The 26,136-nt window shown below is 31.0% G+C and overlaps 3 protein-coding genes across 9 annotated transcripts; 2 read left to right on the top strand and 1 right to left on the bottom strand.

Annotated features, from left to right (window-relative positions):
* Positions 1-1,784: 1,784 nt before the first annotated feature.
* On the bottom strand, positions 1,785-25,685 carry LOC18595332 (receptor-like protein 14). 6 transcript variants are annotated; one of them, XM_018123024.2, is made up of 5 exons: positions 25,141-25,685; positions 24,907-25,062; positions 24,751-24,807; positions 24,449-24,604; positions 1,785-1,826 (listed from the first exon to the last, which is right to left on the bottom strand). In XM_018123024.2, exons 1-5 carry the CDS (start codon positions 25,538-25,540, stop codon positions 1,807-1,809), a joined length of 789 nt encoding a protein of 262 aa, XP_017978513.1. In that variant the 5' UTR covers positions 25,541-25,685; the 3' UTR covers positions 1,785-1,806. The 6 variants fall into 6 exon arrangements, with proteins under 6 accessions (XP_017978513.1, XP_007023292.2, XP_017978516.1 ...); XM_007023230.3 differs by lacking the exon at positions 1,785-1,826 and adding an exon at positions 10,299-10,619; XM_018123026.2 differs by lacking the exon at positions 1,785-1,826 and adding an exon at positions 11,666-11,769.
* NHO1 (Actin-like ATPase superfamily protein) lies at positions 3,686-7,593 on the top strand. 2 transcript variants are annotated; one of them, XM_088807450.1, is made up of 4 exons: positions 3,686-3,967; positions 4,236-4,457; positions 4,920-5,886; positions 7,188-7,451. In XM_088807450.1, exons 1-4 carry the CDS (start codon positions 3,834-3,836, stop codon positions 7,209-7,211), a joined length of 1,347 nt encoding a protein of 448 aa, XP_088663576.1. In that variant the 5' UTR covers positions 3,686-3,833; the 3' UTR covers positions 7,212-7,451. The 2 variants fall into 2 exon arrangements, with proteins under 2 accessions (XP_088663576.1, XP_007023294.2); XM_007023232.3 differs by having other exon boundaries at positions 3,692-3,967; positions 7,184-7,593.
* On the top strand, positions 10,626-11,586 carry LOC18595333 (basic blue protein-like). Its single transcript, XM_007023231.3, has 2 exons — positions 10,626-10,908; positions 10,989-11,586. Exons 1-2 carry the CDS (start codon positions 10,737-10,739, stop codon positions 11,186-11,188), a joined length of 372 nt encoding a protein of 123 aa, XP_007023293.1. The 5' UTR covers positions 10,626-10,736; the 3' UTR covers positions 11,189-11,586.
* Positions 25,686-26,136: the final 451 nt, after the last annotated feature.

Raw genomic sequence — 26,136 nt, 5'->3', positions numbered from 1 at the left:
TAAACTTAATAAAAATAAAAATTTATTTAAATAATTTTATAATTTTTTAAAAATATTATATAAAAAATTCAACAATTATTATATGAGAGATGGAGGAATGCATTGGTGATAAGGCATTTAAAAAAACAAGAGGATCTTTGGTTGGATTTCCCAAGTAATTTTGTGACTATTGAAGAAAGCAAAAACAAGTAAAGAAACATCACAAGAGTCAATAATAAAACAACTTGGACCAATCAAGGAATTCAAGATTCTAAGAAGAACCCACAACTTTTTAGCTTTGGATTTGTTTTGGCTGTTGGCCAGCTATTCATTCCTAGAAAGTCATTGATAGTTCCTTCCATAATTTAATATTTCCTCAAAAATGTTGCTCTTGGTTGTTCGCCAACTATAGATGGTAACAGTGCCTTTAATGCCTAAATAAGTTGGTACCTTTCAATCTTTTCATTTAATTGTTAAATAATAGCTATGGATAAGGACATGAAATAATTGGAAAAATCAAGAGAAATTGATGATAGGGTTGCTTTCATTGATTTTAAGGAAATATATATAAAAGTAATTGCATAACTAATATGCCATAAATATCAAGCACATAATTTGGGCCAATAATAGAGTGATGTTGACCTTTTTTTTCTTTGTATTTACATTTTTTTAAAGTTAAAAGATTAATTTGGATTTAAGGTATAAGATTTATGATTTAGTGTTTAGGGAGAAGGCTTTAAGATCAAGCAACCACATCAAGATGATGGTAGGATATAATCTTGACATGCGTTAATCATAGTTACAATTTTTTAATTGAAACTAAATTACTCAATTAGAAATATTTGAAATAATTTTTATCTATTTGTTATGATTTAGGATTTTTTATAACATAATATCTAAAAGAATCCATAAACTATTTAGGAAAATTCAAATTTTGAACCAAATAAGCTCTTGTACTTTTATTTGAATCAAATAAGTCCATATGTTTAATAATTGATTTAGTTAAAATGTTATTTATTATTTTGACATGCTAATATATCATAATTAATGATGATATAGTATGTTAACATATGATGATGATGTGACATGTTAATTTGACACAATAATATGATTATGGGATATTTTTCATCCTCCACATCAATGTTATGTTAATGTCATGTGGATATAAAATGATAAGAAATATTTTGATAAAGGATAATTAGTGACTTATTAATCATAAAAGGTTTATTTAATTCAAAATAAAAATACAAAAACTTGATTGAAAGTAATAAAAAAATAAAAACTTATTTGAATTTTCTTAAATAGTTTAAATTTTTTTTGAGTATTTTGTCATTTTTTATTTATGATCAAATCAGGACAAGATTTAGTGATAATTTTAATGGAATGAAATATGGTGAGATCATAATCTTGAATAACATTACCTTGCTAAAATCGAAATAGAAAATTAAAAAAAAAAACAAAAAATGTGAATATCTTTTATTTGATTCTAATTTGTCGCAATATAGAAGAGCCACAATATCAAATTTAGTATAGTACAAATAATTAGGTGAACATATACTATAATATATAGAAGCAAACTTCCTTTAATCTCCCTACTTGTCTAATTTTTCTTAAGCCATGAAATTATTAGGTAAACAACTCTCATGGCATCGGTAATGATCTTATCCAATAATAAAATGCCAACAATAATCAAATATGAAAAATTCTAAACCCTAAATTATTTGGTCAAACTTCGTGCTTGTAAGCTTGCCTCCAGTTAGGTTGGACCTTGTTGGATTCATTCCTTGAACTTAGCTTTAAATTGAGGGAAAGGAAAGTCCATCTCAGTTAATGGAAAATACCTGCATCTGTCATGTCAAACACCCAAGTGCTCAAGACATTTTAAATGAAAAATTTTCAAGCAAACAACCCCTTATGCCCAAAATCTAAGTTGTTAATTAATACACTTTTATATTGTTAATGATCCTTTCCTAGTTGAAATTTTGTAAGAAATGCAATGAAGGAGGATGAATGTATCATGAATCTTATATCATTAAAGACTTCCTTCTATCTATCGTTTGAGTTAGAAGTGTGAGCCATTAACCAGTATTATAAGAGTTTATTTAATTTTTCATTGATGTTGAATTTTTTATAAAAAATATTAAAATCGAGGTAAGTTTAAATCAAGATAGATCCCTCCTCTTTACGAATACAAAAGTCAATTATATAACGAGGCTTAAGCTCATATAATTAATCCATTTGATAATATCTTTTAAATTAAAAACGTGAATTCTTGACTCATGAATTCCACAAAATTGTCTGGTCATAAGTAGGGTGCAATTGATTAATGCTAAAATTCAAATGGATAATTTTCTTGCTGGCTTTATCTTCAAGTCATTGCAGGACCACACTTTCTTCCTTCCTTTTTTATTTCCAAACAGAGAAAGCCAATGCAATCACACTTTCAATTTTCAATCACAATGGATAATTTTATTTAATATATATGATATATTTGAAATATTATTATCTAATTATTATTTAATATAACTTTATATTTGAATATTATTAATTAATTACAATTTAATATTAAATTATGTTATTTAGAATAATTATTACATATAAACTTTGATACATATTACATAATTTATATTATTAATTAATCAAATATTTTAATTATAAATTTACTGCTTATATATATTGGGAGAAAAATTATAAATGTGTAATAGAATTTACAAAAGAAAAAAAAAAGGAAAAATCTGATGAAGCGAGTAGAATAAACTTTTATATTCTTGAGAGTAGAGACAAGCAAGTCCTTATATCCCGGCCTATTTGAGGCGGGCGGCACGTGGTCCGTGATGATGCACGGGGGGAGTGTGCAACGTTCACCGAAGTCAACGAAGAGGGATCTCAAGCAACTAAAAATCGACACGTGTCTTTGTCATCCGCCGGGTTCGTCTAGCCAACCAAGAACTCCGGAGTGATGACATCAGTAACCGAAGATTCGTACTTCGTACTTTCCGCGCAAAAATCTCCTTTTATTTAAAATAAATTATTACCAATAATATAATATATATTATTTCATAAATCACCTAAATTTAAAACTTAAATAAACACAGTTATTTTTCAAGATTTTAATTAATATTTTCTCAAATATATCAGATATTGTAATATTATCTTTTCAACGATTACATTTTTTAAAATAATACCAAATAAGTCGAAATTCAAGACTAAAACAAAAAAAAAAATGACAATATCGATTTTTTTATGATAAACATCATTCCTCTTAATCTTTTTAAATTTTTTTAAGCCCAAATTTTCATTAATGAAATAAAAAGGATTTATATTAAGGTTGGTTTTTGATCTTTTTATGGTTTATTTAAGCAGATAAATGAGGTTTACAATAGGCTCAAAAGTATGCATTGGGGGTTGATAATTAATAAATTATAGGATTATAATTTTTGAAAAAAAATCAATCATAATTCTACAAATATAGAAGTAACAAAAAGAGCAATCCGTTAAGCCAAAATCAATGCCAGACAAAATCTGAATTTTGATTTTCCATATTTTGAAATCTATAGTTAAATTTCTAAAAATGGGAAAAAATATATTAAATTAAAATACATTATGGTCACAATCATAACCAAATCAGCCAAAACATTTGGATTTAAATTAAAAAAAATTTCCATTTTTTAAAGTGTTTGGATAAACACTGTCCACATTCCCAAGAAGGAGAAGGAAAATTTCCAAATTAAAAAGAATCCAACCACCATATAACAAGCCACCCTCTCATTTCCCTCTTCATTCTATGTTTATTCTCTGCAACAGTTGACCAACAACTAAGACGAAGAAGAAGAGAGAAAAACACACAGAAGAATATGTCAAAGGAAGAGGTTTTCATTGGCTCCGTGGACCAAGGCACCACCAGTACCCGGTTCATCATCTATGACAAATCTGCTCGCCCCATCGGATCCCACCAGGTCGAGTTCACTCAGTTCTACCCTGAAGCCGGGTATACTCCTTCAAAACTCAACTCTCCTTTTTTTTTTTTTTATGTTCTTTTGATTTTGTTCCGAGAGTCGCTCGGTGATTAAAACTTGAGGACTTATGACATGAAAGTTTTATGTTGGAGTAGTATTGTTTATTTGATTTTGAACAAGAATAGTATTATTTTTCCATCAATATAAACAGTGGGTGTGTTGGATATCATATAAAGATGGAAACATTGCTGTGTTTGTTCATTTCTTTTTTAAATATTGTTTGGGAATTTGGGGTGTTAGGTGGGTGGAGCATGATCCCATGGAGATATTGGAGAGTGTGAGAGTGTGCATTGCAAAGGCGCTAGACAAGGCTACAGCTGATGGTCACAACGTAGACAGTGGATTGAAAGCAATTGGATTGACCAATCAAAGGGAGACAACTCTTCTTTGGAGCAAATCCACCGGTTGTCCTCTCTATAACGCCATCGTTTGGATGGATGCTCGTACCAGTTCTGTTTGCAGGTAATCGTTGTCCATTACCTTTTCCATTCCTATTTGTTTGGATTTTTTTAATTCATGATTTTAAAGATTGGATATCTGGACATGACAGCTCTTGGTTTTTTTTTTTTTTATATATATAAACGTAACAGTCTTAATCTAATCCGGATTTTTCCTTATTTTAATGAGCCCAGATGTTTGTTTTTGAATTGGGTGTTGAAACTCTTGATTATTGTAATGTTTTGATTATTTCCCACCCCCTTCTTTGGAAAATTTTAATCTTGAATCAGGAATATGTTTTATACTTGTAATTGGGTTGAGGCATATTCCTTGGTTTTTGTAATTTTGAATTATGTTATTGGCATGATACCGTTAGTTTCTCTGTCAATAGCCAGGTTTTGAAGTTCACTGGTTTTCTGAGAATTTGCTTTTCTGTTATGATAGTTTGCAATCCATATTTTGATGTTTGAGGTGACTTTCTAATAGGAAATTGGAGAAAGAATTACCAGGAGGCAGAACACATTTTGTTGAATCATGCGGTTTGCCCATAAGCACTTATTTTAGTGCAGTGAAGCTGCTTTGGTTGATGGAGAACGTGGATGCTGTTAAAGCTGCTATTAAAGAGGGGGATGCATTGTTTGGAACTATAGACACATGGTTAATCTGGAATTTAACTGGAGGCGTTAATGGTGGATTGCATGTAACTGATGTCTCTAATGCATCACGGACAATGCTCATGGATCTCAAAACCCTTGATTGGGATAAAACTACATTACAAACTCTAGGAATACCAGCTGAAATTCTGCCCAAAATTATAAGTAACTCTGAGGTCATTGGTAAAATTGGCAAAGGATGGCCTATTGCTGGTGTTCCAATTGCAGGATGTCTTGGTGACCAACATGCTGCAATGGTTGGGCAAGCTTGTCGAAAGGGTGAGGCCAAAAGCACTTATGGAACTGGTGCCTTTATCCTTCTCAACACAGGTGATGAGATGGTTCGGTCAAATCACGGGCTCCTAAGCACATTGGCATTCAAGCTTGGTCCAAAAGCACCAACTAATTATGCTTTAGAGGGCTCTATTGCTATTGCTGGAGCTGCAGTTCAGTGGCTAAGAGACAGTCTTGGGATAATTAGCACAGCAAGTGAGATTGAAAGTTTGGCATTACAGGTTGATTCCACAGGTGGGGTTTACTTTGTTCCTGCTTTTAATGGATTGTTTGCTCCATGGTGGCGAGATGATGCTCGTGGGGTTTGCATTGGAATCACAAGGTTTACAAGCAAGGCTCATATTGCTCGTGCAGTGCTTGAAAGCATGTGTTTTCAAGTGAAAGATGTATTGGATTCAATGCACAAAGATGCAGGTGAGAAGGGTGAGGTTAAGAATGAAAAGGGAGAGTTCTTGCTTAGAGTGGATGGTGGTGCCACTGTCAACAACCTCTTGATGCAAATTCAGGTTAGGGCTCTATTGTTTTCTGTTTTCTTCAATGTAATTTATAGCTTGTTTCCCTGAATGAAATTAAGCATTCCAGCTTTAAATTTTTTGGTTACAAATGATGCAGTAATCATTGCTTAATTCTCCTCTATTTAGTTATTGCTGTTCCTTTTGGGAGTTCCTCTACCCTGTTCTTTTCCTGTAGAGATTTCAGTCCTATTTATTGTGCTACTGATACGGTTATATTATTTCTTCATCATTAGGATTTTCTTTGGTTTATTGAGAATTGGTATTTTTATGGTCCATGATTTAACCAAACACACATTTAGGTTGTTGTTGTTGGTTTTGTTTTTTAATCTCTGGGTAAATTTTTCAGGTTTTCTTTTTCCTTTTTCACCTTGGTGTTCTGACAGGAGATTGAAGGTGGAAAGTAATGTATGAAACAAAAAACTATATGGTGGTGGAGTGAGGTTTCATATGATTATTATAGGACTATAGCAATTAGGAACTTTCAATTTTTTCTGCTATAAATATCCTAGGAACATGTTTTTTAAGAGTAAGTCCCCAAGTTTGCCTGGCTTTAGTATGCCAAGATCCTTCATTGAAGATTTATAGAATATAAGAGTCCAAAGTCTATGGGTTTAAAAACCGTTTGGTTTTACCATTTTGGTGTGTGAATTTAATATCAATCACGTAAGCATTCAGCTCCAGTCATGAGTTATGTTCTTGATGGCTTGATGTTGTTTCGGAAATTCTGCTCAATATCTTGCCATATGAATTTTTATCCAACATTTGTTTTCTGATGCAACAGATGCTTGGTACAATTTGAGTCTGTTCGTTCTTTCTCTGTATCCCTGCCTTTTTATCTAATTAGAAATTCATGGAGTCGCCACTTTCTTGTTTCTTCATTTTTTATTCGCTGGTTTTATGCTAAAATAATTTCTTTGGAAGGTAGTTTTTATATATATGCTCAAGCAGAAATAGTTGATCAAATAAATATTGATTCTGGTGGAGTTAATTGTTGCAGTCTTGATAAGCCTCTGATTTGTATGCAAAGAGTCTATGTTATCTAAAATGTGGATTGAATACTGAAATTTCTGTCAACTGAAGAAACTTTTTCTTGAAATTTCTGCTACCTTGAAATAAAAATGTTTCCACTCCAACATGGTATGAAAATGGAACAGGCTGACTGCACATTATGCCTTCTTTTCTCCTTTGTTTTTCCGTTGAACTAATACTTTTCCTTCTGGACACCGTGTCTAAACTATTCATATTTAGTCCTGTGATCATACAAGTTCCTTTTCATTGTGGTGTTTAGGCAGACTTGCTGGGGAGCCCTGTGGTGAGACCAGCTGACATTGAAACAACAGCTCTTGGAGCCGCATATGCTGCCGGATTAGCTGTAGGAGTGTGGAAAGAAGATGAAATTTTTGCTTCTAGAGAAAAGATCAAAACAGCTACTATATTCCGTCCTGTACTCAGCGAGGAACTTAGGAAGAAGAAGGCGGATTCTTGGTGCAAAGCTGTCGAAAGAACTTTTGACTTGGCTGATCTCTCTATTTGATGCACAGTTGTCTTTCTATTTTCATTTCTCTGATGGTGGTTCTGTTTCTGGTTACAATGTCTAGTCCTGTGTAGATCTCTGTGAATGACAGACATATCCATGGTTATATTAAACTCTGAATAATTGGTAATAAAATTGCTAAATCTATCAACTATTTCTAGCCATTGCTCAGCTTCAATGATGTTTGAGTGACAGACACAATCCATGTCTAAGTTTCCAACATTTTCCCAGTAAGTTAAGCTGGTCTGATAACAGAACTGTTCAGGTCGGATGAATTCAGGTGTAAAGGGGAGATTGATTGTGCTTTGTAAGACCCAAATAGTAGACATTTTGGCCCTTGTTCCATGCAGTTCAACGATCATCCATCTACCTTATTGACTAATATTTATTTATTCTTTATTAACATTGGAATTCTTATTAAAGTAAACTTTTATTAAATCAAAAGTTGATTAATGTGTATTTATCTATTTTTTATTAATCCTAAACTCTTCAGTAAAGTAAATAGCTCTTAATAAAATTAATAATTTGGGAATTAGGGTGTTAATTGATGTCCTATAGTTGTATTTTTTTACTATTAAATTCATATACATACATACATATATATATATATATATATATATAGATATTATCTTGATATTTATGATTTATGTTATAAATGATAGAAGAAATGTATGAAGATTATGATTTCACAGAACTAACTAAAACATTTAATTTTGCAAAGAGAATTAATAAGTTAAATATAGTTTCTTTAATTTTTAGTATATTACTGATGTAATATCACTAACAAGTAATACTTTTTTCATTGAAATTTTATTTTATTTAAATGATGATAATATCAATAAAATATATAATAAGTGACAATAAATATGTAGCTTTGTAATAAACTATGATAAAGTGAAATTAATGAACCTAATATTTGGCTTCAAATATTGTCTCTATTCTAATTAGGATTATTAAAAAAATACTTGGATTCCAAATTGAATTAATGTCCCATGCCTAACATCTTATAGTTTTTTGCACATTTATTGTCTGTTTTGTTCAAGAAATTATATCGTCAATTTCATCCAAAATAACAAAAAATCAAAAAAACTCTTATTTTAAGATAATTTTGTAAGTTCTAAATAGAATTTGTATATTTAGTACCTTTTTAAGAGGTCAAGATTTTGTAGTTAAAAATTATTTAGGAAATCACTTATAAATATTGCCTTTTAAAAAAAAACCACTTATAAATATTTAAATAAACTTGATTGATTATTATAGTAAGACAACGAATTATAATATTGTAATTTGTTGGTGAGTAAAACAATAATCTACCACTTACAATTATTTGTGTTTGAATATCTAAAACTAAGTTAAGATGAATACGATTCTCTTCTATTTCTTAATAGTTTCATAACTTGTTTTAGTCCTAATTAATTAGTAGCTAACATATCAGGTTTCAAACTTTATAAAATTTTCAATAATTATTGGATAATTTTTTTGAAAGAATTATTCGATAATTACATGTCTTAATGAATGATTAAATTTTAACTTATATTATTTTCTATCATGTAAGTAAATGAGTAATTATTGGTAATTGAAAGGATGTATGTTGAAATTTATGTTTCTTTTCTTGCTTCACTTTTATTATCTTAAAATTTATTTAGTAAAATTTTAATTGGCTATAATATATTTTCCTATAATTTTTTTTATTTTAACATAAAATTTATTTAATTTAATTTTTTTTCATGAAAATGCATTTTGTTTATTACTTACATATATTTCATATTTAATCAAATCATGGTCCACAAAATTATTTTAATATCATTATAACTATCGTATTTATGTACTAAATCATTCATGTGCAAAGTAGGTGTAGCAAAAACTGATATATTTTAAAAATTCAATTCTTTTTCCCATAAAAAAAAAAGAAAAAGAAAAGTTCAAAATATAAAATGCAAAAAAGGAGGGATTCTGTGATATTACGAATTAAAAAAGTCTTTGTTTGGGCATAAATAGCAAAATTTGAAATCATAAAATTAGAATTGGGGCTTTGATCGAGGAATAGGTGTGTGTATCTTGTACATTGAAAATTATGTTAGAAATTTTGAATCCCCTCGCTCAAAAGTTTACTTAAAAAAAAAAAAATCAATAAAAGCTTGTTGGTGTAAATGGTGTTGGAATTCAAGTAATTAATAAAATTGACTTCAAGACATGTATTTTGATAAATACTATTTTTAAGACTTATTTAGCCTTTGTTATAAATATCCTTATAGATACAATTAAAAACGTTTAATTTCGTCCTGTATTTTATTAGAGTAGATAGTTGGATACACTCAAGGGTTTACAAAGTTATTTGATCTTAAAGTCTACTTTCTGTAGCAAATAAATTATAAGAAATTTAGACTCTTTTGATAGAATATGAGAACTTAAGTGTTTATATTTATTTTTAGAATATAACACTTTTCATGCTCTTGATTTTTTTGTTTTTATCTTAATTGTTTTGGACATCAAAATGATTGCCAATAAGTGTTTTACATAAACTTGTAAATATCTCTTGTAAAGACACAACTCTTTCATTAAGCACCTTTATGTCTTAAAAATACTTTCATATTGTAAGATACAACATTTGGATAAAAATATTGTTTCAATAATTATTTTATGAAAAGATGACTATTTATTCATAAAATATAATTTTTTAACTATAATATAAAAAGTTAATTTTTTATATCAAAACTTTTGAGTTGTAATGTTTTTCCAATATATTGCTATAGAAAAAAAATATAACTGTGCACATAAAAAATCATCTACAATTTAATAGTCACACCATATCATGTTATGTGACATAACCTTTTTCTTTGAAATGATTTTCGAATAATACATCAAAAGAATCAAGGTGCCTACCATCCATAAGCAGAAAGATTGGAACATATATAGTATATTTGGACAAAAAATTTAATTTCTTGGGAAGGAGTAGATTTGATCTGATAAGGTCAAACATATATTTCCTTAACACAAACAGTCAAACGGCTGAAATTGGTAATGATGGATTACATACCAAAATGGAGAGATTTGGCTCCTTCTAAGCTTTGGCTGAAATGGATTACATACCAAAATGGCGAGATTTGGCTACTGAAATTGGTAATGATGGATTACATACCAAAATGGAGAGATTTGGCTCCTTCTAAGCTTTGGCCATGGAATCCATTATCTGTGTATAAAAGGGTGAGTGAGTGAGTGAGTCATTTAAAGTCTGTCACTTTCATTCTCTCATTACTGTTGTTCCCTCCCTAGGCAAAAAAAAACAAAAAATCTTATTGCCAAGGAAATGGCTAAGGAAAGAGGCAGTGCAATTATTGCCATGGCACTACTGCTGTTTTTCTTGCTTCATTCCGAGACAACCCATGCAGCCACGTTCAAGGTTGGAGACGATGATGGCTGGAGGTTTGGTGTAAGTGATTGGCCTAACGGAAAAAGCTTCAAGGCCGGTGATATCCTCGGTAAGTATAACTATTCTCTGTAACATGTCTTTCAATATATGTTCAACTCTACGTTAACAGATATGCCAAATTGTTCGCAGAGTTTGTTTACAATCGGGCCAACCACAACGTTGCAGTCGTAGATAAGGATGGTCATGACTCATGCACAGTCCCAGACAACGCCACAGTTTTCCAGACGGGAGATGACAAAATCACACTTGAAAAAGGAGAAAACTATTTCATCTGCGGCTTCACTGGCCACTGCGCTAATGGAATGAACCTTGCCATCACTGCTGCCTAATGGGGTTGGGGAGAGATTCTTTAGAATATAGAAGATTTTTCCTTGTCCTTTGTTGTTCCCACCAGGAATTAATAATATTTGGTTTGCTTTTCGTACTATTACTTTACTCCATGATAGTTCCATCAAAAGTTACAAGCAATCATTCAAATCCTTCAAACTACGAAAATTTATACGAGAATATTCGAATATTCGATCTGATTATATATGGTAAATATATTTTATATTTGGGTTTGGAACGGATTCAAATAGTAAGTTTAGTATCTATTTCAAATTTAAGTAGGGTATGAGTATCATCCACTGAATACTAAAAATCTAAACATTTATTATAGATGTTTATTTATTTATTTTTAATTATTTAATTTTTTATTTAAAATATTTTTACTAAAATTCTCCACCAACCAACCATCGTTAGCCATCACCAAAAAAAAAAAAAAACCATGATTTTTCGATGGAGAAATATGAAATTTTGAAGTTAATAGCAACTGTTTTAGAAGGAAATTACAATCTATGGGTAAAAAATATTAAAAGTTTTCTAATTGAATGTAAACTTTAGCGCATTGTCACTTGAGATATTATTCAACCTACACAAGGAGTTGATGAGACTGTTGTCAGCTTTGTATAACGACTTGAAGATTGGACAAGTAAAAATCATCAAATCATAACTTGGTTTTATAACATTTCTATTCCAACCATTCATGTGCAATTTGATAATTTTGACACGAAAAAGGAAATTTGAGATTTTCTTACCACCAGGTATTAAGTTATTGGGCTTGCTCATTTAAAAATATTAAATTGTTACCTCCACTAGGTAATATGGTGTGACTATTCAGATTAAGACATGATTTTTACATAAAGACAAGTGTTTTCAAACACAACTACTGAAATTCATTGATTAATTGTTCAGTATTTTCAACAGACATATCTTTTAAAACTTAACAAGACAATCTATTGAACAAAATAGACACAACTTTTCAGTGTCTATAAAAAGAACAAACTTTCAAATCAGACTTCATTATTTAAAAGCATTCTATAACAGGCTTGTTCTAAACTCTTTAAAGAAAATGTGTTACAGCACGTCTCATGCCTTTCTCCTCTTTTCTTATACTATTTTTCTAACAATTTTAAAAAGTCAAATTTAAATTCAAGATTTCAATTCATGTATCAGAAATTCATCAAACTTAACTTGTTTGATGGAACTAATTTCATCCGTTGGAAGGATAAGATGATGTTTTTGCGCATAGTCTTGAAAGTTTATTATATTTTAGATTCGAGTTTTACTACACTTCCAGAACTGATTGATGAAGACCTTGATGCACAAAAGGAAAAGAGAAAAAAACGTGAAGAAGATGAATTGAAATGAAGTGGACAAATCCTAAATACTTTGACAAATCGTCTATATGATCTTTACTCTAATCTAAAGACTTCAAAGGAAATTTGGACAACTTTGGAAACTACCTACAAGAATGAAAAACGTGGTACTGACAAATTTTTATCCTTAAAATATTTCGAGTTTAAGATAAGTGACAATTGGCTATTATGGATCAAGTACATGAATTACAAGTTTTAGTTTCAAAACTAAAAAACCTTGAGATTAAAGTTTTTGATGCGCTACAAATAAGTACAATTCTTTCTAAATTGCCTCAATTTTGGAATAATTATAGAAAAAAGATTATGCATTCTATGGTGTCCCTATTAGTAGAACAATTCATGACTCAGATACAAATAAAATGTGAAACACGTGCTCATGATGCATTATTTCACCCTCTGATTTGAATGTGACTCTTATGAGTCAGAATTCCAATAATATTGGAAAGAATTCTACGAAATCTAAGTCATTTACATTGAAAGTTTCAAGATTGGCCTTTAAGAAAATAGATAAGAAAAATATAAATTGTTTCCATTGTGGAAAGAAAGGCTATATGATTAGTGAGTGCAAATGAAGGAAGGCAGGAAAGAATTTTGGTTCTTAAAATCCTGAAAAAGCAAACATTGTAGAAGAGGCTGTGAAGGACTTGGTTGCTATGGTTTATATAATAAATATTGGAATGGTAACAAAATTAAATATGATTGTTGATTCCAATAAAAGTAAGGATTGGTGGCTAGATTCTAGTGCTACAATTCATGTATGCAATGACATAAACTTGTTCAAGACTTACATGAAAGTTAATAACCAGAAGATGTTTTGATGGGAAATCATGTTACAGCTAGAGTTGCAGGAAAAAGTACTCTCTAGTTGAATTTCACTTTTAGACAAAAGCTAACATTACTCAATATTTTTCATGTTCCTAAAATTTGGAATAATTTAGTTTCTGCTAGTTTGCTTGCAAAGAAAGGTTTTAAAGTTGTAATGGAATCTGATAATGTAATAAGAGAAAATTGTGAGAAATGACATTTCTTGATAAAGATATTTTAAAAGTAACCATCAAAATAAATTTAACTGTTTTTAGCCATATTTAGTCATGACTTGACGAAAATACCCTTTAAACTATTTCAAATAAATTAAATCATTCATCACAATTTTCCCCATTTCTCTCCATTTATGCTTCGAATTTCTCTCTCACCATCCCAGTCTCTTAAATTTTATCGATTTCTCTATTCAGTATTTGTCTGCTATGCTTTCGATTTCTCTCTCTCGCGTTTTCATATTTCTCTTTCTTACGCTTTCAAGACACCAAGCAATGGTTTTGATGTACTTGGGTGGGTGACTGTTTGGAAAATTCGATTTTTAAGTATTTTTGATAAAACTAGAATGGTAGAAATAATCACAAATGTATGAAATAACTTTTAATTGAATCAATTCGGGACCTAGATACCAATAAACTCAAAATTTTGAAATTTATAAATTTAGGTTTTCAAAGAATTTTTTTTATTTTTAGTCAAAGTAGGTGTTTTAGATAAAAAAATATTTGTATTTTGATTTATGAAAACATGTTAGAAACACTTTAATCTGTGTCAAATTGTTAAAAAAACAAAAAAAAAAGAAAAAAGTTAAGAGGATTTGAAGTTTTGGTTCGTAAGTAACAATAACATTTTAGGCATTAAAGTGTAACAAAATATTTTTGAATAGGTCGTGTAATAACAATATTTTTTCAACATGACGTGTAACAACAATATATTTTTTTTCAACATGGCATGTAACAACCTTTTTTAACCATGGCGTGTAATATATTTTTGTACATGGCGTGTAACAACAGTATTTTTTTTCAACATGGTGTGTAACAACCTAACCATCGCTTGTCACAGATTTTTGTACATGGCGTGTAACAAGCTAACCGTAGCTTGTCACAGGTTTTTGTACATGGCTTGTCACATATTTTTGTACATGACATGTAACAAGCTAACCATGGCTTGTCACATATTTTTATACATAGTATGTAACACGCTAACCATGACTTGTCACAGATTTTTGTACATGGCGTGTAACAAGCTAACCATAGCTTGTCACAGGTTTTTGTACATGGCTTGTCACATATTTTTGCACATAGCGTGTAACACGCGAACCATGACTTGTCACATATTTTTACACATAGCGTGTAACACACTAACCATGGCTTGTCACAAATTTTTGTACATGGCGTGTAACAAGTTAACCGTAGCTTGTCACAGGTTTTTGTACATGGCTTGTCACATATTTTTGTACATGGCATGTAACAAGCTAATCATAGCTTGTCACATATTTTTACACATAGCGTGTAACACACTAACCATGGCTTGTCACAAGTTTTTGTACATGGCGTGTAACATCATAGCGTGTAACTTCATTAAGGGTAATTTTGTCTAACTTGACTAAAAATAGTTAAAATTATAAAAAGGGCTATTTTTAAAAATATTTTATCTTTAATGACTATTTTTTAAAATGCCCCATGTAATAATATCCAATAGTGACCTATTTGTAGAAAAAGGATGCTTTTGCAATGACATGTACAAATTCAGTATTGATGAAATAAATATGGTTTCTGCTTATATGGTTAAGTCTAATTCTTTATTATGGCATGTTAGACTAGGATATTTAAATTTTAGTTCCATGAGATTTATGTCTGAAAATGGTTATATTGCTTGTGAATGTAAACACTTAGAAAATTATGAAATATGCATACAAGTAAAAATGACAAAGAAACCTTTTCGTAGTGTAGAAAGAAACTCACAATTATTAGATTTCGTGTATTTTGATATATGTGAATTAAATGAAAAATTAATTAGAGGAGGAAAGAGATATTTTATAACTTTCATAGATGATTATTTTAGGTTCACTTATGTCTATTTAATTAAAAAAATGAAGCTTTTCAAAAATTTAAAAAATATAAATCTGTTGTGAAAAATAAAAAAAGTAAGAAAATCAAAATTCTAAAAAGTGATTGAGGAGGATAATATTTTCCTACAAAATTTGATAATTTCTATAAAGAAAATGGTTTGATACATAAAAAAAGTGCTCCTTATTCACCACAACAAAATAGATTTGCTAAAAAGAATAATAGAACTTTAATTGGTATGACAAATGCTATGTTGTTAAATGCACGTTTATCACACGATTTATGGGGTGAGGCTTTATTAACAATATGTTATTTACTGAATAGAGTTCCTTCTAAAAGTATTAAGTGTTCACCTTATGAATTTTGAAATGGAAAAAAACTGAACTTGGAATATCTTAAAGGGTGGGGGTGCTTGACCTTTTTTATAAAGTTCCTAAACCACAGAAAACAAAGCTCAGACTTAAAGCAATGAAAAATGTTTTTTTTTTTGCTATGCTCAGCATTATAAATCATATAGAATATTAGATTTACAATCAAATGTTACTGTGAAATCTATATATGTTGAGTTTATTAAATATAAATTTCTGTATAGCTCTAATAATAAATTTGCTTGTGAACAAATTGTGTTAATTCCAAGTTGTGACCAAAATGATATGACTTCTAATGATACATTCAGTAACAGAAAAAATGGATGATACTTAAACTAAGCTTAGAAGAAGTCAAAGAGCCAGAAAAAGAAAGCACTTAGATCTATATTTTGTTGACTCGCAAGCATTAGCATTTTTTGTGGAAGGAAGTAAAAGCAAAATGTATAATAAGATACTTATTTTATTAAACATTGAAGATGATCCAAAAACATTCAAAGAAGCTATATCTTCAAGGGATGTATCTTTGGAAAGAAGCAATAAATGATGAAATGGATTCAATCTTTTCAAACAGTACATGGGTTTTAGTTGATCTTTTTTTTAGATAAAAACCCATAGGCTGTAAATGAGTACTTAGAAGGAAATATAACATAGATGGTTCAGTGCAAACCTTTAAGACTAGATTAGTTGCTAAAGGTTTCATGTACAAAAAAAGGCATTGATTATTTTGATACTTATACTCTAATAGCAAGAAAAACATTCATAAGAACGCTTTTGGCTTTAGTGTCTGTTCATAGATTATATGTATATCAAATGGATATTAAAACTGCCTTCTTAAATGAAGATTTTAATAAAGAGATATATATATGGAGCAACCTGAAGGTTTTATACTTCTAGAAAATAAAAGGAAGGTTTGTAAACTAATAAAATCTCTTTATGGACTGAAACAAGCTCCAAAGTACTGACATGAAAAGTATGATATTATTATACTTTCAAATGGATTTGTACATTATAATGCAGATATATGCATTTACTCTAAATTCAAAAAAGACTATGGTATAATCATATGTCTTTATGTAGATGATTTGTTGATCTTTGATACAAATTTGCTTGAAATTGTTGAAACCAATAAATATTTAACTTCAGTTTTTAAAATGAAAGATCTCAATGAAGTTGATACAATCTTGAGAATTAAAGTCAAAAGAGATCAAAATGTGATTTCATTAAATCAATCACATTATATAAAGAAAATTCTTCACAAATATAGTCATTTGGAAATCAAAGAGTTTAATACTCCTTATAATTCTAATATAAAATTGACTAAGAATTGTGAAAGAGTTATGGCACAATTAAAATATGCACGTGTCATAGGCAGCATAATTAGGGGTGAGCAAAACCGAACCGAACTAAACAATCGAATCGAATTGAAATGAGTTCGGCTTTTTCGATTCAGTTAGTTAGATTTTTCGATTAGTTCGGTTTAGTTAGTTCGATTAATAAAATTATTTCGGTTCAGTTTCGGTTAGAAAAAATTCTAACCGAACTAACCGAACCCAAATAAGGGTATTTTGGAGATTTTCCCTAAAAAAGTCCTAAACCTAAATACCCAATTCTTTTAGCCGTTGGTTTCTATCGACTGTCGGTCACTGCCGTCCCCTGACTTCCATCTCCACTCTCACGGTCTCACCTTTTTTGGTTTTTGCTTTTGTCGACTATCAGTCACTGTCGTGCCCTGACTTCCATCTCCACTTTCATGGTCTCACCCTTTTTGATTTCTGCTTTTGCTGACTACTGGTCATTGCCATCTCCTGACTTCTATCTCCACTCTCATGGTCTCACCTTTTCTGGTTTCTGCTTCTGCCAACTGTTGGTAACTGCCATTCTTGCTTCACCTTTTCAGGCCTTCCCACATCAAGTTACTGGTAAGTTTTTTTGGGTTTCTACAAATATTGTTCATTTAATTTAAGCTTGATAAATACTTTCACCCAAGGCCTTGCTTGTGGAGCAAAAAGAAACATGTAGCCAAGGACAACTTGCCGATTTAAATTCGTCTTTACATATGAGTTGCTAGTGTTGGTAAAACTGAATGGATATAAGAGAAAGAATCGGCAAGTCATCCTTGGCTGCACTTCACTTTCTGTGCCTACAAGCAAGACCACAGATGAGAGGATAATAATTGCTGAGGGACCGCCAAGTTTTGATATATGACAAATGAGGAGAGAGAATGTAATTTTTTTTCAATTGTTAGACAGAAATAGGCAGAGATGATCCATGATCATGATATTATATATGGTCCAAACCAGTAAGGAGTGTAAGAGATAAGGTTCTTCTGAATCTCCTCCTCCCTATTTCCACTACTCTCGAGATAATACTTGCCAAAAAGATTTAGAAAATATTAGAAAACAAATTAAACCTTACTTGGTTGTATAGTCTGTGGCATCAAGAAGCCAAAGCATTAGAGGGTGACTGTCAATGTACTGTGAGATTCATAGCCTAATGCCTTAAACATATACACAATTAACCTGCCTTGGTATGTGAGTGTAAGAGCAATAATTTACTATACAATGACAGTGAAATTGAGGGGCAAAAAGGAAGACATAAAAATTAAGATAGCAAAACTATTTTGCAGATAATAGAATGAGACAGATCAGGCTGGCTTGTTGATCATGTTTGGGATATGAAATTGATTCCTCTTGCCAACTTTCAAAATTGATACTATCTAATTTTGTTAACCAAAAGAGTGGAACATATATTAAATGATTATATTTGCTCATATATTTTTAATATGTGCTATTAGTGATAGATTCTTTAATAGATTCTTCATTCTTGAATAACATATTTGTTAATTAATTAATTCTTTTTGAGTGATAGGTTGAAGATTTAATGGTAAGTGAAAGCGATAATCCAACTTCTACTCCTAGTGATGATGCTATACAGCCTGCTCCTATTGGCATGCCGTCATCATCACTAACACCAACTACACAACAAACTATAATCTCCATTAATGAAAGTGATGCTGTCAATTCTAAGAAATGGAAAGCACTTCCACTAAGGTTTGAAGTTTGGAAACACTTCACCAGATTCGTCAATGATCAAGGTGAACAAAAAGCTAGATGTAATTATTATGATAGGGTACTTTATGCTAATACTAAATATAATGGCACAACTTCATTGAAGAATCACATGAATTCTTACAAAAAGTTTCCTAGTTCTGCTAATGATTTTGCTCAAACTGAGTTAGCTTTTCAATCGGGGGATAGGTAAATAGGAACTTGAAAATTTAGTTAAGAAGCCATTAGAAAGTTTCTAACTAAGATGATCATCAGAGATGAGTTACCATTCAGATTTGTAGAAGGGGAAGGATTTAAGGAATTTGTAGCAACTTCATGTCTTAGATTTATTGTGCCATCACGATGGACTGTTGCTAGAGATTGCTTTAACCTTTTTGTTAATGGAAAGAACCATTTCAAGCATATATTGAGAACATCTTTTTTTAGAGTTTCTCTAACCATAGACACATGGGCATCAATTCAAAGAGAGAATTATTTGTGTCTTACGGCTCACTTTATAGACAATGATTGGAAATTACACAAAAGAATTTTAAGCTTTTGTCCCATTTATAGTCACAAAGGTGAGGCTATTAGGAAAATGATTGATAAATGTTTGCGTGATTGGGGGATTAGTAAGGTTTTCACTATTACTGTTGATAATGCTAGTTCCAATGATGTTGCAATAGCACATTTGAAGAAAAAACTGAACTTATCAGGAAATAGATTTTTAGAAAGCAAATTTCTACATATAAGATGCATTGCACATATCATTAATCTCATTGTTACTGATGGATTGAAGGAAATGAATGATTCAATTGCTTGTATTAGAGGGGCAGTTAGATATATGAGACAGTCATTTGCTAGGTTGGTAAAGTTCAAAGACTGTGTTGAGTTTGCAAATATTCAATCAAAAAATTTGTTGTGTTTGGATGTTAGTACTTGATGGAACTCCACTTACTTGATGCTAGAAACAGCTCAAAAGTTTGAAGAAGCCTTTAATTTATTTGAAGAAGCTAATTCTCAGTATAGAACTGATTTGTTGATGGGAGATGGGATACCTGAACATGAGGATTGGGAAAATGTTAGGAGGTTGAATTTTTTCTTGAAACTTTTTTACACACTTATAGTAAAAGTTTCAAGTACTTCTTATGCCACTGTTAATACTTTTCTTGATGATATTTGTGGTATAGATTGCATTTTGAGAGATAGACAAAGATATCCTGATGTTGAGTTGCAAACAATGGCAAAGAAAATGCAAGAGAAATTTGATAAGTATTGGGGAAATATAGAAAAAATGAATAAGCTGCTTTATGTTGCCTCTATTCTTGATCCAAGGAAAAAACTTGTATTTGTGGAGTTTTATTTGAGAAAAATGTATTCAAATGAGCAGGCTTCATCGATTTACGTGAGTTTGAAAAAAACAATGGAAGAGTTGTTTATTGAATACCAAAAAAATATACAACCTCCTCTTGAGAAAGTTGGTGACAGTAGCCAATCCCAAGTGAGCCAAATTTCTGAATTTGATGATGATATTGACTCCAGTGCTAGTGTTGCTCTTCTGAATAAATTTAAGAGATATAAGATTGCAATTGGTAGGGAAGAGGATAAATCAGAATTGGAGAAGTATTTGAGTTTAAATGAGCCTGATGCAACTGATAGTGATGACTTTGATGTTATCATTTGGTGGAAACTCAATAGTCATAGGTATCCTACTCTTGCCCTACTAGCTCGTGATGTATTAGCGATTCCTCCATCCACAGTTGCTTCAGAATAAGCTTTTAACATCGGTGGTCATGTGCTTGATGCATATAGGAGTTCTTTAATGCCTAAGATGGTGCAAGCCCTTATTTGTGCCCAAGATTGGCTACGTGGACCTTCTTATTATCTTCATGACACTGATAATGATTTGGCAGAGCTGGAGAAAGTTGATGAAGGTAAGTATTTTATTTATATCATCATTTCATTTTTGTTGTTTCAATTGTTAATATGTTATTGTTTTATTTCTTACTTTCTTGTTTATGTATTGTAGAGTTGTCAAAGATTGCAGTAGACAATGTATTTGATAATCTTTAAGGTAATCAAGTAATGTTTAGTACTTGATAAATATACTCCTAAATATTTATCAAATTAACAATTTTATATTATCTTATTCTTGAAAAGTTTAGCCTTTATTGATGATAATTTGTTTAGTTTTCATTTTTCCTTTTGGTAGACTCCTTTTTAAATACAACTAATGATTATGAAGACTAAAAAAAATTACAGTGCATTAATAATTAGTATGTACTCTAGATAATAATAATTAATCACTTAAGCTCTATCACTTAGATTTCTTTTTTTCGTATTCTTTTGTTGATTGGAAAAGGTTGTGACATTCATTTATTTAAAATTTTTGTGACATTTAGAAGAAAAGATAGGGGTACTGCTGGAGCATATATTGGTTCTTACTTCTGAAATGAGTGCTTCTGGTGCTAATGTTAGTAATGTCTATTTTTGCTAGTATGTATTTTTCAGGACCTGGTTTAAGGGTACAATCTATTTGTTGAAGATTATTTGTTGTTGTTTTTATCTAGTTAAATACTGTTAATGATTTGTTATTATTTGTTCAAGACTATTTATTGTTGTTTTTATCTATGTTTTTAAGTATTTATTGTTGTTTAGATTATATAAATTATATGAGTATTTATTTTATTTATTATAATTTCTTATCATATAAATCATATAAATTATGTCACCATGTCCATGAGGATGGATCCCTTGCAATTGTACATCAAATTATTTATTAAGTTCGGTTTTTGTATACAAACCAAAAATTTTTTTTTTATTACGATCAGTTTTTGGTAACCGAACCGAACTAACCGAATTAGTTCGGTTTTGGTTAGTTCGGTTATTTATTTACTTCGGTTCGATTTCAGTTAGTTTTATATAAGAGTTCGGTTAGTTCAATTATTGGATATCTAGTAACCGAACTAACTGAACTAACCAATTGCACAACCCTAAGCATAATGTTTGTTGCACATAATACCAAACCGGATATAACCTTTGTCGTTTGCAAACTTTCAAGGTTTACAAGTAAACCTAGTAAAGACCATTGGAAGACTATTACTGAGTACTTGGACATTTAAAGAAAACAAAAAATTTGAAAATTTGTTATAATGGTTTTCATAGTACTTTAGAATGATTTTCTGATGCTAGTTGGATAACTAATATTAATGATAATAAATCTACATCAGGATGAATTTTTACCTTAAGAGGTGGTGCTATTAGTTAGACATCTAAGAAGTAGACTTGTATTATGCATTCTATAATGGAATCTAAATTTTTAGCATTAACAGCTACCAAAAAAGAAGTAAAATGGTTAAAAAAATTTTGTTATTAGATATAAAGTTGTGACCGCAACGAATACCAACCATTTTCATATATTGTGACAGTAAGGTTACAATGTGTGTAGCCTCCAATAAGATTTATAATGGAAAGTCTAAATACATAAGTTTGCAACATGTCTATATAATTAATCTGAAATGGCATTGTAACAATAGTTTATGTTAAATTTTACTAGAATTTGGTTGATTCACTTACCAAAGCTTTGGCAAGAAAGGCTATAAAATCAACTTCTAGTGGAATGGGGCAAAAACCCTTGACTTAAAAGCACTAGTAATAGAAACCCAACTTTGTGTTAGCAAAACTAACAATAAAAATTCAATGAGTAATAACAAGATACTATATGCTGTTATTACGCATTGAATATTTTATATTAAACAGCCTTATTCTAGAATATTCAATGTGACTATTACAAGGAAAGGATGAGCAAAAGGCTCTTAATGGAAATGTCAAATGCTTGTAGTAACAGGGGCATAATTACAAATTCCACTTATATGAATATTGGAGTAATGTCGCTTTAAATAAGAGTTAAAAAGGTTTACTCTTGTAAATATTCATGAAACTAGAATTAACACAATGCCATATAAGTGCTAAAGTGGTTGGCAGAATCTTAAAGCGATTAAGTAGGGTATGATATTTTTAGTTATGATGCAAGGAAGTGTGGTTCAATCCCTGTGATATAAATAACTTCGTCTTAACTTTAAAATTTCTACACTAATAAAAAGTTCAAATCTTCAAGATACTTTGTACTATACATAGTATTATTAATATTGCAAACTAGTAAGGGATTATTAGATAATTTGTAATATAAGAAGTCTTATTCAAATGTGACCATTCAGATTAAGACATGACTCTTAAATAAAGAGAAGTGTTTTCAATCACAACTGCTGAAATACATTGATTAATTGTTCAGTGTTTTCAATACACACATCTCTTGAAACTTAACAAGACACGTCTATTGAAACAAAATAAACACAACCTTTTAGTGTTAATAAAAGGAACGTACTTCCAAACTAGACTTCATCATTCAAAAGTGTTTTGCAATAGGCTTGTTGTATCATGAAGCGTCCTTATTTGCAAATCCCTATAATAAGTAACAACTCTTTAAAGAAAATGTGTTACAACACGCCTCAAGTCTTTCTCCTCTTTTCTTAAACTATTTTTCTAATAGGATGTTAATACCTTCTTTGTGCCTAATTGTATTGTCGAACCCTAATTTTGTTTTGTAGACTGAAACCTATCATTTGCTATGAGCTTTTGTAGAGTTTAGGTTTTTATTACAAAGAAGAAATTTAATTATGTGGTTAATTGCACTTAAACAAAAAGAATAGTGCTGACTTCTTTATTTACTAGATAGTTGAGTTCTTAACATTAGTACTTGAAATAATATTAACGATTTATTTTTTTATGTAAATATATAGAAAATTGACTATATGAAATTCCAAGAATTGTTTTTATTTTATTATAGAATCCTTTAATATTTTTTGCAATCCCAAGTATCAAAGGAAAAAATTGAAATTCCAAAAATTAAAATGGGAGAAAAGTTTCATTTTGAATGAGAAATATTTACAATATTCAGATATTGCTTAAAATTTTAAAAAATGTTTAGTGCACAAGCACAAAGAGAGAGAGAGAGAGAGAGAGAGAGCACTTAGTGACCAAGGGATTGAAAATGGCTAGTCTCTAGTTTATTTGCGGTCTTTTATTTCATTCTTTGATTTTCTTTCTCCATTTTTTCAAGAAAGTTTTACTAGTTGATTATGAAAAGTAGGAAAATGTTTAAATGATTATTTTCTCTTCCTTGGAGGAAAACATATAATTGTATTTTGTTTTTTCTAAAGTAAAATGGTAAGCAAAGTTTCCTGTTGAGTGCTAATCTTAATTATTTTTTTAACGAGACTTTTATATTACAAATAAAAATTACAATCACAATCAAATAACGCATTCATAGAAATGAATCAAGTAATAGCCAAACAAAACTAGTACAAAATTGGACTAAACCAAACAGGGTGTGACTTCATTTTAAGACAAAAGAATTTCAAAGACTTGGATCCTTCCAAGGGAGACGAGGCCTCGTATGTGACCTCTAACCTTAATCATAGTCATATGTTTTGTTCGGTAAAAAGAACCAAGTTGGGGAGTTCAAGAGGGCAGCGTGGCATGCATAGAAGAATGGGGCATATATAACAAGGGGCAGAGGATTTCAATGGCACGTACCTTGGCGAGTAAGGCCACCCCTTAAAGAATTGTCAGTTAGGTCAAGATACTTGAGGGACGGAAGTCTGGCCAAAAGCCTCATCACATGTTTACTGAAGACGTTTATGCTCAGATCCAAGTATTTGAGCTTTCTTAGCTCAGGGAAACTTTTGGGATCTGGTGAATTATGAAGAACATTGATGGTCAACTCCAAAATAAAGCATGGAAGATCCAGCTTTAAAGGGTTATTCATAGTGAATAGAATACAAGTAGGATCAATTATGGATGGTCGAAATGGCCTTGCCCTGATTTAGCTAGCTTACCAGATAGTCCATTGAAACTTAAATCCAGTTCCTCCAAGTTTTCAAAAACAGACAATTCTGCACACACAAGGGAGTAGAACAACATCAATCACATTTTAGTTAGGTTGCAGATTCTAGCAAATAGCAATAGTAGCATTACAACAAACTCATGCGTGCCTTGGGAGGGGAATGATCCGATGAACGAATTGAAATGGATTATCAGATTCTTGAGGGATGTGAGTGTTCTCAAGGATTGCAGGACGCTATTGCTAAAATAGTTACCAGAAAGATCCAACACCTCTAGCTGTTCTAGTCTTAACAAGCTTCCAACACCTAAAACAAGATTATAGAAACTTTAATGTACACAGACGACGACATTCTTTTAAAGCGTATATTATGAGGCTGACATACCTTGATTCTGGATCCAATCACTAATTTTATTGTAGGATAAATTAAGGCTTCTTAGCTCCTTAAAAGGCTGCAACAAGGAGATGTTAAAATACCATTCATTTTCGGAGTAATCGAACATGCTCTCAATATCCGTATCGATTTGCCTTGTATTGCTGAGGGAGAGCTCGATCACGTGTCCAGTGGAAGAGTTGCAGGTGACTCTGTCCCAATTACAACAGTTACTGTGTGTGTCACCAACCCACGACGGAAGCAGAAGATCTGCATCATAACCATCTGACTTAACGAATGCCTTCAATTCTAACAGCGCCTTCTTCTCCTCTTCCAGACAACCTTCCTGCCCTTGGAATCGAACCAAAAGGATTACACTCAACACCAAGAATTTGAGAAACTGCCTCCCCATTTTGGAATGCTGCTTACCTAGATCATCTCATCATACATATCAATGTGTTGGTTCTATATAGTACCACATCTTTTCCCATCTATGGTCAAGACACAAGTAAAGAATGCCGTCAAGGCCCCGCCACCTGCCATGTAACAGTCTCATGTCCATCTATGATTACTAAAGCTAGCGTGATATTTATCCATCTACATTAAATAGTAGTGACTGAGTTTTGGGTTCGTGATAGTGATGGTGGATAATGAACAGAGGTTGTTGGAAAATTGATACCATGATGACTTTGAGTGAGTGATTGACCCTGGTCTCCTTATGTCTGACTATGAACAGTAGATGTCTCCACTCCATCTCTGGGAATATTCTTGAGCAACGTCAAAGACGTGGTAGAGCAGTTGGGAAATCAAATCAGTCGATCAAATTTTGCGTGCTTAAGAATCGGTGAGGAGGAATTAAAAAAACTACACAAACCCTTCACCTACGTCAACATTTACCACAATAGATTAAATCATACGCACAATCATATTATAACAATCATAAGTTTGTTTGATTTCGGGATTTAATGGTTGGCTGTAATGAGTAACAGATAATTATTATTTTTTACA

The sequence above is a fragment of the Theobroma cacao genome, chromosome 6 (genome assembly GCF_053813885.1).
Source record: "Theobroma cacao isolate CCN51 chromosome 6, ASM5381388v1, whole genome shotgun sequence".
In the NCBI taxonomy this organism is placed as follows: Eukaryota; Viridiplantae; Streptophyta; class Magnoliopsida; order Malvales; family Malvaceae; genus Theobroma; species Theobroma cacao.
Note: the sequence above shows the minus strand (reverse complement) of the source record. Positions and strands in the feature narration are given on the sequence as shown.

Coding starts and splice junctions, on each gene's coding strand:
- NHO1 (XM_007023232.3), top strand. CDS start 3,834: ATGTCAAAGGAAGAGGTTTTCATTGGCTCCGTGGACCAAGGCACCACC. Junction 3,968..4,235: donor CAGTTCTACCCTGAAGCCGG/GTATACTCCTTC, acceptor TTGGGGTGTTAG/GTGGGTGGAGCATGATCCCA. Junction 4,458..4,919: donor CGTACCAGTTCTGTTTGCAG/GTAATCGTTGTC, acceptor ACTTTCTAATAG/GAAATTGGAGAAAGAATTAC.
- LOC18595333 (XM_007023231.3), top strand. CDS start 10,737: ATGGCTAAGGAAAGAGGCAGTGCAATTATTGCCATGGCACTACTGCTG. Junction 10,909..10,988: donor CAAGGCCGGTGATATCCTCG/GTAAGTATAACT, acceptor AATTGTTCGCAG/AGTTTGTTTACAATCGGGCC.
- LOC18595332 (XM_007023230.3), bottom strand. CDS start 25,540: ATGGGGAGGCAGTTTCTCAAATTCTTGGTGTTGAGTGTAATCCTTTTG. Junction 25,063..25,140: donor TGATTGGATCCAGAATCAAG/GTATGTCAGCCT, acceptor ATCTTGTTTTAG/GTGTTGGAAGCTTGTTAAGA. Junction 24,605..24,750: donor AAGTTTCAATGGACTATCTG/GTAAGCTAGCTA, acceptor ATAATTCACCAG/ATCCCAAAAGTTTCCCTGAG.